This window comes from Pocillopora verrucosa, chromosome 9 (genome assembly GCF_036669915.1).
Source record: "Pocillopora verrucosa isolate sample1 chromosome 9, ASM3666991v2, whole genome shotgun sequence".
Taxonomy (NCBI): Eukaryota; Metazoa; Cnidaria; class Anthozoa; order Scleractinia; family Pocilloporidae; genus Pocillopora; species Pocillopora verrucosa.
This window is the reverse complement of record NC_089320.1, coordinates 1302854-1316886: the sequence shown is the minus strand read 5'-3', so window position 1 is coordinate 1316886 and position 14033 is coordinate 1302854. Positions and strand designations below refer to the sequence as shown.

General features: G+C 35.2%; 1 protein-coding gene across 1 annotated transcript; it reads right to left on the bottom strand.

Moving 5' to 3' along the window:
- Nucleotides 1-5466: 5466 nt before the first annotated feature.
- Nucleotides 5467-7821, bottom strand: LOC136283545 (uncharacterized). Its single transcript, XM_066172554.1, has 5 exons — nucleotides 7712-7821; nucleotides 7140-7316; nucleotides 6576-6635; nucleotides 5807-5998; nucleotides 5467-5583 (listed from the first exon to the last, which is right to left on the bottom strand). The coding sequence occupies exons 1-4, from the start codon at nucleotides 7788-7790 to the stop codon at nucleotides 5826-5828; spliced, it is 489 nt and encodes a 162-aa protein (XP_066028651.1). The 5' UTR covers nucleotides 7791-7821; the 3' UTR covers nucleotides 5467-5583; nucleotides 5807-5825.
- Nucleotides 7822-14033: the final 6212 nt, after the last annotated feature.

The following is a 14033-nucleotide window of genomic DNA, read 5'->3' as shown; positions in this document are numbered from 1 at the left end:
GACAAGAAAAAGGCATGGAGGTTTCGAGAATATATTTCTTCAAGCACTCTTAATAGTCTAAGGCTAAAAATAGAGAGGTTGAACTTGAAGTTAGTGCGCACGGTAGACTTTAAACTGCATCAAGAACAATTTTACGGAACAACACTAGAAGAGAAGAAGCCTTGGAGATCGGAATAAAAAAAGTTGTGATACAAAATATCTTTGCTTTCGTTTTGACTATTTTGAAATGTCAGCCAAAAATCGAACTTCTAAATAAAGGACAGTTATATTGAGAGTTACGAATACGCCGATTTGATGCTATACGGTTGGGCAATTTTCTCGTCCGATATTTCTAATATTTTATTCCTGCGTAAATTTGATAATAGGGTCTCACTGATTAGGACCTCGATGAAATGACCTTCTACTAAATACTGCAATTACCCAGCTCTTTTCTTAGGGTTGAGCATGTAGTCAGGGCGAATGGCTAACAGTCAACAGGAGAAACAAAAGCGATTCTACGGAAAAAGACTATTATACGGGAGTCTTAATGAGTAAAATAATCACATAAATTATAGAGTTTTGATCGGAGAGGAAGCTTTTTTGGGGTACCATTATCAAAATATCAGACAAAATTGAACTTTCATAATTCTGAAAATTGTATTTAGAATTCAATCTGTCAAATTGATGTTATAAAGTTCAGCAATTTTCTCGTCTAATATTTTTGATTTCATGTCCTGAGTAGTTTTAATTACAAAGCTTCACCGAATAGTACTTCGCTGAAGATGACCTGCTGCTTGGATATTGCAGTCATAACATCAAAATTTGAACTCTTCCCCAATCAAAAAGAGTAAAACTGTTGTCACTCAGTTTTAATAAGAGAATCGTTTAAAGAGCAACGTCTAAAAGAGCTACTGAATGAGTTTTAATGCTTGACAACAACGTAAGGAGCAAACAAATTAGTGTGAACCAAGTGCGTAAAGTTAGATCTAATACTAGATTAGTACTTAGGTCTATATTGAATGCATGGAACGATATTTCTGTTTAACACTGCTGTGTTAGAATATCAACAATGAAAATTATCAGACGAGCATGGAAATCTTTCTTTTATACATACACAAAAGGAAGTTTTAACTTTTCTGACTAAGATAATGTTAAGGAGCCAGGTCTACAATTGATGAGGGAAACCAAGTGGTTTAGCTGGAGAGTAGTGATCATCGATCACCGACGAAAAGGAATATCCAAATAAAGAACCGATAAGATTTTCCAAAATTATCCATTAAGTTGTCATTCACTTTGAGAGTGTTCAATATTTACTTAAGGTCTGACTCTGGGGAATTTTTCTGATTATAAAATCTCAGAACTGAAAACTTTCATTTCTCACGATTTTCTGTTATTGGATTGGTAGTAGTATTTTCTCGAAACTTTCACTTCGCAGCATCACTCCGAGATGTTCTACCAAGGACAGTCAATAAAGGCATATCGCCCATGTTATCACACCTCCACCGTGCTGCGGAATTAAAGTTTCCTTTGTACATAAACTGAGCCAAGAACCGTACCATGTAGCAATTGGGAGAATGCAGGTAGCTAAGCGTGAAGCTTTATATCCGTCCAGAACTTTTAATGACAATGACGATGACAACAATGACAATATTTTTATTCACACGATTCAGGTACAAGGAGAAAAAAAAAAAAAAAAGGAAACTACAGAAAAACGAAATTGATAGAGATTACATAACTATATGTACAGTTTTTGAATCAGTATGCAACAGCCAACGTAGCAAAGATTTCCAGTTGGCTGCTGTTTATTTACAAGTAAAGAAAGGAACGAAGGAAAGGAATAATAATTAAACTAATTAACAAGGCAATAAGTGTTATGAAAACGAAATGGCCATAATACATGGAGATTACTTACATAAATATGATTACAAAGTGACTTTTAGTCGGGAATTCAGAACTGTGACTGATGTTTGAGGGGATGATTTTTATAACACTTTTTAAAACCATCAATGGAGAGCCGTTTCCAGTTTTGTTAGTACCGTTTCCCATGATTTAGAGGCTACATATGCAAAGGTAAATTTGACTGTGTTGAATCTTACTTTTGGTCGATGAAAATACTCTTGGAGGCGTATCTGGCGTTATACTTGTACAGGCTAGAAACTGTTCTGAGAGAATCATAAAACAGGAAAGGAATACTGGAATACTTGTTCAATATCTTATGTGCGAGTAGGCACGTACTCCGTTTAACAATATTAAGAATATCAAGAAGCTTATAGAAAACGTGGAATGACTCTCTACTATAAGCAAAAAACATACAACGAATGCATTTATTTAAAGAGAACACAACTTGTTTGGATTTGAGGAATAAGTATTTCCCCACACTACAACCGCATAATTTCAATAAGGATATATCAGTGTATAATAAAGTTGTTTGAAAACATGTATACTCACGTAGTGTCTTAATTTATATAAGACCCCAATATTTTTAGCTACCTAGGCTTTGGTTTTAACATGGGTTTTTTGATCTTTCCAATTCAATTTTTGGTTTATATAAACACCAAGGTACTTAATGCAAGTCTTCTGCTGAAAATTAAAAACAGTTATAGGAGTAACTTTTTTACTTGGTGAGATTATTGACATGAAGTTAGTTTTTTTCATGTTAATCGAAAGTTTAATTAATAGTTTCAGAGTTCATTACTGATTCAATATCATTTATGTCATCTGAAGTATGGAAGATGTTAGCATCGTCAGCAAAAAGGCGAAAGGACAATTTGTTAGGTGAATTGGCAATGTCATTGATATGAATTAAAAATAATCAGGAGCCTGAAGTAGATACTTGTGGTACACCACAAGTCATCTCTAATAAACTTGACTTTTCATTCCCAATTTGAAAAAATTGCCTGTGATCTTGGAGATTACTTGCAAACCAATCACGCGGCTTACCACGGATACCATATTTATAGAGTTTGTTTCACAATATTTGATTATTTATTGTATGAAATGCTTTTGAAAAGTCTTAGAAAACGCCACAAGATATAACATTTCTGTCAATAGAGGCCTTCAGATTATCAGTGATCCCCATAATCGCTTGCTCAGTGGAATGGCTTTTTCTCAAGCCAGGTTGGTTCTTAAATATTACAGGGTCCTCATCAAAGTATTTCACTAGCTGATCATAAATGACTCGCTTCAAGATCTTACTGAAGGGGGACAGTGAAGCTATTGGCTGGATTTACTAGGATCAGACAAAGCTCTACTTTTAAAAACAGGAGTTACTTTGAAACTTTAAATAATCAGGCACAATGCCAGTAGAAATTGAATCAGTAGAAATAAATGCAAATGACTTAGAGAGGATTTAGAGGCTAATCTAACTGATTTATTTGGAACATCTAGTGAAGATTTCTTATCATTCTTATCAACCCACTTTTCTGTCACAGGAGACAGAAAAAAAAAACTATGTAAAGGAGAATGATTGATAAGTCCACATGGATCTCCAGCAGTATTAGAAACAGTTTTTGCCAAATTAGGAACGACATCAATAAAATGCTGATTGAACTGCTCAGCAATATCTAATTCACTAGTGAGCTCTATGCTATTTCCTTTAATTCTAACAGGACAATTTGGGCCTTTATTTTTTCTCTTGACTAATGTGCCTATGAGCTTCCAGGCTTTCTTAAGATCATTTTGATGGAATTTGAAATGCTGATAGTAGAAATAATTCTCAGCCTTATGTTTGAATAAGTTTAGTGTATTAGCATAAAGCTTATATTCTTTTACGTTATCAGGATCTCTACAGAGGAAGTGTGATTTGTATAACTTCTGCCTACGCTTAACTGTAGTCAATACACCTTTAGTAAGCCACGGTTTGGCCAATTGTCTCCTTTTTCTTTATATGTGCATGCTTGTTTGCATTTTGCTTGAGTATACTTATACAATTAGCAGCTTCCTCGTGAATATCATTGGATTCATTATATACATTGATCAAATCAACCGTATCAACATCTCTAAAATACTGGTCCACATAAAAGTTGTTATAATCACGAAATAGAATGCCTTGATATTTATCGATCAAGCACTGGTAATAGAATGATCTGAGACATCAACCAGCGCATGCCGGCATCCACACTCAAATCAGAATTTGTGTAAATGTGGTCAAACAGAGTAGAAGTATGATAAGCGACCCTGGTTGGTTTTGTTATTAAAGGTAGTAGATTGTTAGAATAGAGCATATTTATGTACTCTTCAGATAATAAATGCTCACTGTATTCCAGGAGATCTATATTAAGATCCCCAAGAATGTATATCTCATACTGACTTGCCTCTTTAAGCAAAGTTTCAAATTCAAAAGTAAAAGCAGGTAAATTACAAGAGGATGGCGGAAAAAGCAACCAACAATTATATTAGGTCTCCCATTCCCTGACGTTATTTCTCACCAGGATGATTCGTTCAATGGTATGGTAAACTTTAAATCAGGTCCATGAATGGCATTAGGATTTTTCGAGACATAGCCCAGAACCGCTAGTCTGTTTTAGTGGGTTGGTGTGGAAGAAATCATAATTTAGGATATCAACATTTGTTACTGTCCGGTTTGATAGTCTCGTTTCAGTAATAGCTAAGATATCAGGCTTGCGGTTGACAGAATGTAAAACCTCGTTCAATAAAGACAAATGCTTTGGAAGACTTCTGATATTGCAATGAAACATAGAAAGACACTTTGAAGTGGTATTATCTAAGAGTTGATTCAGCTGAGTTAGGATATAATAGTTGGAACGTGGACAATTAAGGATGTTATCAGAATCAATGTCATACCACCAGTTACCAATCACTGCTAATGTTTTTTTTTTAATTATTTTTTTTTAAATAAAAACTATCGAGCAGCATACAGCAACAGATCTTGTCAACTTGGTTTATTATCCAACCAGTTTCGTCTGATCACACAGACTTCATCAGGGATTAAGATGAACAAAATTGAACTACGAATATACTGGACATTTACAGTACAACTCACGTTCAAATTGAGGTGAAAACTGCAAAAAACACCCACAAACAGGAAATGTTACGCAAATCTAGCGCAACAATTTGGAAATGTTACGCAAATCCAGCGTAACAAATTAAGCAATGTTTATTTTTTATTTTTGGGGTTTGCGTTAAATCGTGAGCCCCAAACGCCAAATTTGACACTTTTTATGGTTATCAGTTTACATTATCAACTAAGCAAAATGATCTAGTTATACTCCTCACAGATGCAGCACAACAATTTTTTCTAGAAATTCACCCTTTATTTACTTGTTGTTTGACAAATGAATGCAACTAAAGGTTGAAACCGCAGGAAAGTAGTGATAAAGCGTGCTGATAAACGTTTAGGACAAGGTGAAAAAATTCAAATCATTTATTTCAGAATTTGGTCAATTCTGATGTGGATTGTGTAGCTTGCGGTTTGCAGCAGATAAGTAAATAAATAAATAAAATGAAATAAAAAAGAGAACAAGGATGTCAATTGAACCAAAAAAATTTATTTAACGCTTTTAAGCTACAATTTCAGCTATGACTTTAAAGCAACTTTGTTAATCTTGCGTGAGTCTTGGTCCAGTCTAATCATTTTCGTCTAACCTGAAATAGAGAAAAGAAAATGAGAAAGTGTCCCTTCTAAAGTTACTTTAGTGAGTAGTGAGGCCAGTTGGGACAAGCGTAGTTATCTATGGCATGTTACAAGTATTAGAGAGACAACTCAACAAGGACCAGTACATGCATTTCTTGTTGAAAAAATGCCTTCAATTTTCAGCGCTATTACAAGCTTGTAGCAATCTTTAATCGATATTTGTGAAAGACTCACCATTCTAACGACTGTAGGACTAGTAGGGGTGGCGGTAGCCGTAGCGGTAGCCGTAACCTTTTCCTTTTTTTGGGTAGTAACCCTTTCGGCCACGATATTTACGGTAGGCTTTGCGGTAGCTTTTCCTAGGTTTTTTTCGGTAGGGTCCTTTACGGTACTTGCCGTAGCCTTTTCCTTTCCCATACAAATAACCTAAAATAATTACGAAAAAAAAAAAAAAACTTTAGACCATTAATATCAAACGATGGATTATCGAACACAAAAATCTCAGAATCAGACAAAAGGCCCATTCATTCAGATTTCTTCCAAATTTAACAAAATAATTGCGTAATGTAATAATGATGTTGCTTTAATTATATCTTGGCAAGGTGGAAACAATAGCCTCTATTTGACGTAAAATATACAGGGATATTTATCCTCGGACATTATCTGTTCCATTATCTGGACAAATACACGAGTACAATTTAGTTTAAAATAGAGGCTTTGTAATTATTGTCCTTCAAACATTTTGCAGCGCGTGCCGGATGTTTTCTTTTGAGCGTTCTTCAGTACGATTTTATGAAAAAACGGATAATTCCCATTTTCTGCTATATCTTCTTGAATTAAAACCTATCAGTTGGGTGATAGCCTTGACTATGCCCCAGTTTTAGCTGAGGGATATTCGGCCACTTGACTGAATACCAATCGTGCGCGAGCAAGAACGTTTCATGGATCAAAAATCAAGATATAAGATCAAGATGTAAGATCAAGAAATGTTGAATAACTTTACCATATTTCTTTTTTGACTTTCTTGGCACCGGTCTTGGATCCTCAGAAACTTCTTCTTCATCTGATGGAACAAAAATCATAACATCTGGTTAGAAAGTGCTTTTCTCACAGTTTACTTCATTGATAATTTTGTCATCATGTCCCACGTAATTGATCTTTGTTTCCAAGGAAGTAAATCGCCCCGTAATCCCTATGATAAGACAAATTCAGACATTTTATGGATCCTTTCGGTATAATCAGTGTAGCGAGCAGTATCCTTTCCCTGATTCTTATTTTGCGATTGAAATATAAATCTCGCAAGAGTCAGCTTTTGTTCCTTCCCATACTACCTTTTATACCAACTTTCAACTGTTGTCAACCAAAACCTGCTTAAAAAACCTGGTTGATGCAGAAAATGACAATTACAGTTACCCCTGTTTATCCTACACGATTCTTTCACGAGTTTCTTCCCGATGAGTAGAAAAATTCCAAACTCTCGCCATTGACATTGTAACTTGGATCTCATCTCCGAAGCGAAGACAGAACTCGGTTTTCTTGTTAACGAAATTTAATGATCAACGCTTGCCTGTCTCTTCTTCTTCATCGTTCATTTCTTCTAATTCCTTAGTATCCCTCTCGTTTTCTTCATCTCTTAATTCTTCCAAGGCTTCATCTTCATTTTCCGGCTCCTCGTCATTCTCTCTGTCAAAGTTATCAGAGGCAGTCCCGAAGTCTTCGTCATTCAGATCTTCAACTTCTTGGGCTATTTTATGGGGAAAAAGAAAGCAAAAAAAAAAATCGATTAAATGTGAAAATCAAAGTACGCTGGTTTTAATTTGAATACAACCAGACCGGTAATTAGGTGGAGAGAGTCTTGGCACATCCTAGGAGACTTAGAGTTGCTTTCTTATCCACGTTCGTGAGAAATGTATTGAAGATAATTCTTATGAGTATTCTTATCTTTTTTGGTAAAACGTTTTTTTAATCAGGCTTCAAAAACTAACTAAGTAGCTTCTTAAAGTGACCTGTATCCTCACTCAGAGGAGCATCTAGGGAAGGAAAAAAGAGTACTTAGTGAAAGTAACACCATTGGACTGATGGAAAAGGAATGAATGATCTAATAAAAATAATCATGCTCTCATAATTTTGATCCAATACCTTCCCGCTTTTCCGCCAGGTAAGAGGCTGTGCAGGCTCCAAGAAGGAAACAGCTGATGAACAAAAGTTTCATCTGCATGGCTGAATCCGTTTTAACTCCGGGCAGAGAATGGCTCTGGTGACACCCTCATCGGCCCATTTATGGGATTCATAGAGAGGCTAATACTGTAGAACCAAAACTCAATATATTACATTGCATGCTTTGCATGAAATTAATTAGGGAAGGATTAAAAACAGGAAAATAAAAGTAGTATTATATGGTGCAATAGGTGATAAGACAAAGGCATGGAGGTGTCGAAGCACTCTTCAAGCACTCTTAATAGTCTAAGGCTAAAAATAGAGAGGTTAACCTTAAAGTTAGTGCGCACGAGAGACAATAAACTGCATCAAAAACAATTTTACGGAACAACACTATCAGACGGAAGCCTTTAAGTTTGGAATAATGTTGATGTGATACAAGATGTCTCTCTTTTCGTTTGAATTATTTTGAAATCTCAGCCGATAATCGAACTTCTAAATTAAGAACAGTTATATTTAGACTTACTAATACGTCAATTTCATGTTACATGGTTGGACAATTTACTCGTCTGATATTTCTAATTTTTTTGATAAGGTCTCACTGATTAGCAACTCGATGAAATGACCTTCAGCTAAATATTGCAATTATCCTACCAAACCGAAATTTCACCTCTTTCCTATGGGTTAAGTATCTAGGTAGGGCGAATGGCAAAGAGTCGACAGGAGTAACTAAAACAAGTCTACGGAACAGCATTATTTTACATTATTTTACGAAAGCCTCAACGAGTAGAATAAATAGAAATAGAGTTTTGATACGAGAGGAAGGTTTTTCTGGGTACAGTATTAAAATTCTTAAACGTTGTATTTAGAATTCTCTATGACAAATTGGTGTTACGTTGTTCGGCAATTTTCTCGTCTAAAATATTTGATTTTATGTCCTGGGTAGCTTCAATTGCAAAGCTTCACCAAAAACTGAAGTACTTCGATGAAAATGTCTTGCTGCTTAGATACTGCACTTATAGCATCAAAATAGGAACTCTTCCCTTATCAAAAAAAGGGCAAGACTGTTGTCGATCAGTTTTAATTAAAGAATTGTTGAGAGAGCAACGTCTAAAAGAACTAATGATCGATTGTTAATGCTTGACAACAACGTAAGGAGCAAACAAATTAGAGAAAAACAAGTGCGTAAAATTAGATCTATCACTAGATTAGTACTTAGGTCAATATTGAATACATGTAACGATATTCTTGTTGATCACTGCTGTGTTGGGATATCAACAATGAAAATGATCAGAACAGCATGTAAATCTTTCTTTTTACATAAACAAAGGAAGTTTTTACTTCTCTGAGTGAAGAAATTTTAATGAATCAAGGTTAAATTCAGTACAAAAGACTAAAGTTGGGTATGGAAAATAAAATCTATTTTGCCAATATTAATTCCTGTATTTTTGTTTTTCTTGAGAAAAAGAAAGACCGAACTCTTTACAGTATCACCATTTTTTGCCCTTCTTAAACTCCTCCAAATATATCCAGAAACAGCCGTGCTCATCTCAATTGTAATCAAAATATTGGCAAGTTCCGACAATCTTTCAACTTGACGATGACTTTATGAAACTTTTACACCTTTAAAGCGTTGAAAGTATTTAGAAAATTTCTTCGCGCGCTACCTTCAATTTTGTCTTTGAAGCTTTGGGACTTTTTTAAAGTCTTCTTCGGTGTGTTTATGGTAAATACTAGAAACATATCTCTACTGATATCTGTTTTACTCAAGCAATGACGGTGTTTTTGTTTGTGGGGGTCTGATACCTTGAGGAATCTTTTTTCAGAGCTAGAATGCACTATTGTTTTTTCCCTTGTTACATCGGCGAAGTTCGAAAATTTGCTTTTTATTAGATCAGATTGTAATAGAAGTCCAGACGGAAGCGCTGCAAGGATTCTCTCTATGTGAGTAAGTCAGAATTATCAGAATAGATGCCTAAAACAAATTAATGGGCTCTAGGTGCTGAATAAATCATTGGGGAAAACTGTCCCTGAAAATCATGTTTTGGTTGAAGAGGAAGTAGTCGCTCACAAAATCACAGAAATAATTTTTTTTTTCATTTATGTATTCTGCAAGATTAGAGAATACCCTACTAAATATAACAAAACGAAATTCAATCACATCAGGCTTTCCAGAAAGGATAACCTCAATGCTGTTAGCAATTGCCAAATGATTTAAGAGCTTTCCAGTGACGTTACCCTAAGAATTGAGATGGACTCCAAGTGTTAAATAGATCATCGGGGCTACCTGTCTTTGAAAGTCAGTTTTTTTTAAGAAGAAACATTAGCTGCTCACAAAAGAACAGAAATAATCAGTTCGTAAGACTAAAACATGGCCTGCAGAAGGTAACAAAACCAAATTCTAATACGTCAGGGAACAACCAATTTTATCACGATTGGGACGTGTCATACTTAACTGAAGACATAGCATACTACAGTGTATATTGTTCATCTCACCTGAATGTATGTGTCTTTTGCAGAATTGGTATATTGTTTTAAAGATTTAGACTCACAGCAATATTAGCCTGTGAGCGACAAAGACGTGCAAGATACATGAACCTTAAAAAAAGCCTTAACCAATGTTTAGAAGTAGGGACCGTTCTTAACCATCACGAAAAAGAGAGGGCAGGTCGAACTTGTTACGAAAAAAGGAGCAATGAGAATGAAGGAATTCGAATATTTTAAATTTCAGATTTCATAAGGTGCACGCGCGCCAACATTGAGCAAAAACCTCATAGAGCTTCCTGAAGTGGACAATTGGGAAGATTCCTAAAACTGTCTACAATCATATATTGAAATTAAGTTAGACCACCATATCATTTGTTACCAGAATACGTGTCTATATGGATTTCCATATTGTGAACGGACTTAGTTCATATCGCTCTCTTGTTGATAAGCGTTTTATTGCTGCACTGTCCATAAACTTTACCCAATTGGGCAATAATCCAATAAATCTGTCTACAAAATCCATAGCAAAGTACATGTGAAAAGCCAAATAGATTCTCACGTTCTGTAAAGGTATCAAGGAAACCATAGAATGATCCTTTTTAAATATATTTGTACAGCATTGAGTTTAACGTCAACATCCATCGGTCGTTCAGTGACAAACGTTCCGATATTACTTAAACTGAAAATTGAATATCGGACGTTCTTGACGATAATCCTGTCATTTCTAGTCACTTTGTTGATTAAAGTGATTGAGGAACAAAAAGATAAATTGATAAATAAAGATAGTGGTAAATATCACCCATAAAACGTACCATTATCTTTCCTCATTGATGGACCTGCTGCTCAGCAGCCTGTGTTTGCTTAGTTTTTTCTCATAGCACGGTTCACTGGTTTTTCCCAAGGCAAGAACCAAATTTATCTTCCTTCTCTCCTAAATATTATGGAGTTAAAATCAAGCTAGCCTATTTACATGAAGGGAATTTCTGGATAAGAAGGGTTAAAAGCACATATCTATTTGCAAAATTTTGCTTGCAATTCTTCGAATAAAAGTTAAACACTAAGTCGGAAAATTCAAACGTTACAGAAAAGATGTCTAACCATTTGAATGTTTAATTTATCAACAAGGGCACTATTTTCTTTAATTTCATCTTATTTGATTGTATCTCATTTCTTAGTGTGTTTGGTTGTGTTCTTCTAGGGTAAGGGGGGATTAGGGTCAATCATTAAGATGGTTCACTCTATCTAGTCTTTTGTCTTTCTCATTTGGATGTGATATCGAGCTGATATTGAAGCGTTAGAAGATTCTTCTGATTGTGATGAAATTCTGAATGAAAAAAGAAAATAAATGCTACAAGATATTAGTCAAATAACCAACTAATGGCTTGAATAGTTGATTAAACATTTGATAAAAGAAATCGTTGTGAACTTAATTATCTCTATATTCGATTTATCGCCATGACTCGCGGAATGAACTGAATATATAAATAGTTTAGAATAATTAAGACTATTTAAATTATTAAAGTATCTGAGGCGTAAAAGCATCTCTTTTCAGCTTTTATTAGATAATGCCGAAGATGTCGATCTGACAACTCAAAACGGACTCTAGCAGGTGTTCAAATATACACACAAAATTTAAACGCATGACGTTACGACACTTTAATTTTTTGTGCTACTCAACACCCATGTCAAATCCATGAGATGATATAAAGCAAAGTCAAATAAGGGCTTAAACTTCATTTGTATTTTTTCTTAACTTTGAGGCACATGAAAATGTTTCTGAAACGTTGTCTCGTTGTCGCTTTGCTTTCGGTTACTTACGCGAGGTCCTTCCTTATGTTTTCTTTCATTTATGTACCGCAATGAATGGCAGATCTTGAGCTAAGGGGGGCGGGGGGGATGGTCTTTTTGTCGCTTGCCCTACCGGCTTTTCTCCCCTCTGCGAATGTTATATTCTTCTTCCTATCAGTGTTATTTTGTATGGTTGGTGTTGCTTGAGAAATGAACGGAACGCTAGAAAATATGGGTAAAATTCTCAAATAATGAAATAAAAAGGGCCATGGCTATTTTTTTTTCCGGAAAGCTTTTCATAAAACATTTGGTTAAAATTATCAAATAATGAAGTAAAAAAGGGTCAAGATTTATTCATCAAACAATCGTGTCATCGCATCCCATCTTATTGTTCTCTGTTGACGGAGAGCTAAATTGCTCGAGTATCCCCAGTTTGTTCCAGCCTTAGGACTCAAAAAGTTATATGGTTATTACCAGTATCATCAGTGTACTGAGTGTAATTTTGGGAGCTGTATTCTTAACCTTGATAACTATTTCACGAGTTCCGTCCCACGAGAAGAAATATGCATGGTAACTTGGATCTTTTTTTTATCCAAGGAACGGAAACAGAACTCAGTTTTCTTGTCAACTAAATTTAGTGATAAACTTTCACTTGTCTCGTCTTCTTCATCGATTATTTCCTTTCATTCTTGAGCATCACTCCCGTCTTCTTCATGACTCATTTCGTCAAATTCTCCATCTTCATTTTCCCGTTTTTCATCATTATCTTCATCAATTCGTCAGAAGCAGTCTCAAACTCTCCATCACTTACATCTTCAACGCCTTGGTCTGTGTTACAAGAAAAATGATTAAAAAAATGCACAAGTCAACTAAAACTACACTTATCTATCAACTAAAGACAATCGACTTTAGAATTGCTTTATGTCCTCGTTGGAGATGAAACTGTATAAAATATATCCTATAAATTTTCTTTTCTGATAAAGCTGAAAATGATTTTTTCCTGGGTCTTAAACGTAAGAGCGAAAGCAAACCTTAAATGTATTTGATTGATGAAGATGTTACTTAAACTGACCTTTGCCTATTGGATTAGCAAAATTATGACCAATGTGCTGATGGGAAAAGGATGCATTAACAAGTAAAAAAAAAAAAAAAAAAAAAAAAAAAGTTCATGCTCCTATATTTGTGACAAAAGTCCTTCCTGCTTTTCCGGCAGGTAAGGGGCGGTACAGACTCCAAGAAGAAAACTGGGATCCAATAAAATTTCATCTGCATGGCTTACACGGTTGTAACTCCGGGCAGAGAATGGCCTTGACGGCCTCAACCCTTCAGTTATGCGTTTCATGGATGATGCCAATACTTTAGAATCAAAATCCAGTATATGCGGAAGTGTACTTAAAATAATCTGTAAATAAACCCCTAATCCCCATGGTATCATAAACGCTCTTAATTCAACTAATTTGTCTTTTCTCATTACTCTGTTCCCATGTTCCCTGCTTATTAACACACACACACACACAGAACCCACAACTCATCTATTCGCTCTGACGAAGGGCTAACGCCCGAAACAACAGTTTTAGAAACTCTTTACGGTTACCAATTCACATAATCAACTTAGGTGATAAAGCCAAATTATCTCGTTATACTCCACACAGACACAGCACCACAATGTTTCTGGAAATTTGCCACTTTATTCTATTGTTATTTTTATTGCTCATCGTTTAAACACTGTTAAAAGCTGTTACGGTATTTTATTGTTAAATAAGGGCCAGAGTAGTGCTCCATACACCTTTGATGCACTCATAGAATATACAAAACGATGTTTAATACGTTCTTAGTTTTTCAGGCGCCGATTTATTCCAGCTTATTCCTTGGGGTAAAGTACTTACATAATATATAGGGGATTAAATTCAACCCTGATAAAAATCACTATAATCAATTTACATTGCCCCAGCCTCGCAACAAATTCAAGCGTCTTGTTCAGTTTCGTTTCAATCTTGTATGGACTGAAGATTTCTTATCTTATTTTGCG

Bases quoted from the DNA above. Each gene is read 5' to 3' on its own strand.
- LOC136283545 (XM_066172554.1), bottom strand. From the start codon at position 7,790: ATGCAGATGAAACTTTTGTTCATCAGCTGTTTCCTTCTTGGAGCCTGC. The intron at 6,636-7,139 runs GCAAGCGTTGAT...TTGTTCCATCAG, and splicing joins CGATGAAGAAGAAGAGACAG to ATGAAGAAGAAGTTTCTGAG. The intron at 5,999-6,575 runs GTAAAGTTATTC...TAATTATTTTAG, and splicing joins AAAGTCAAAAAAGAAATATG to GTTATTTGTATGGGAAAGGA.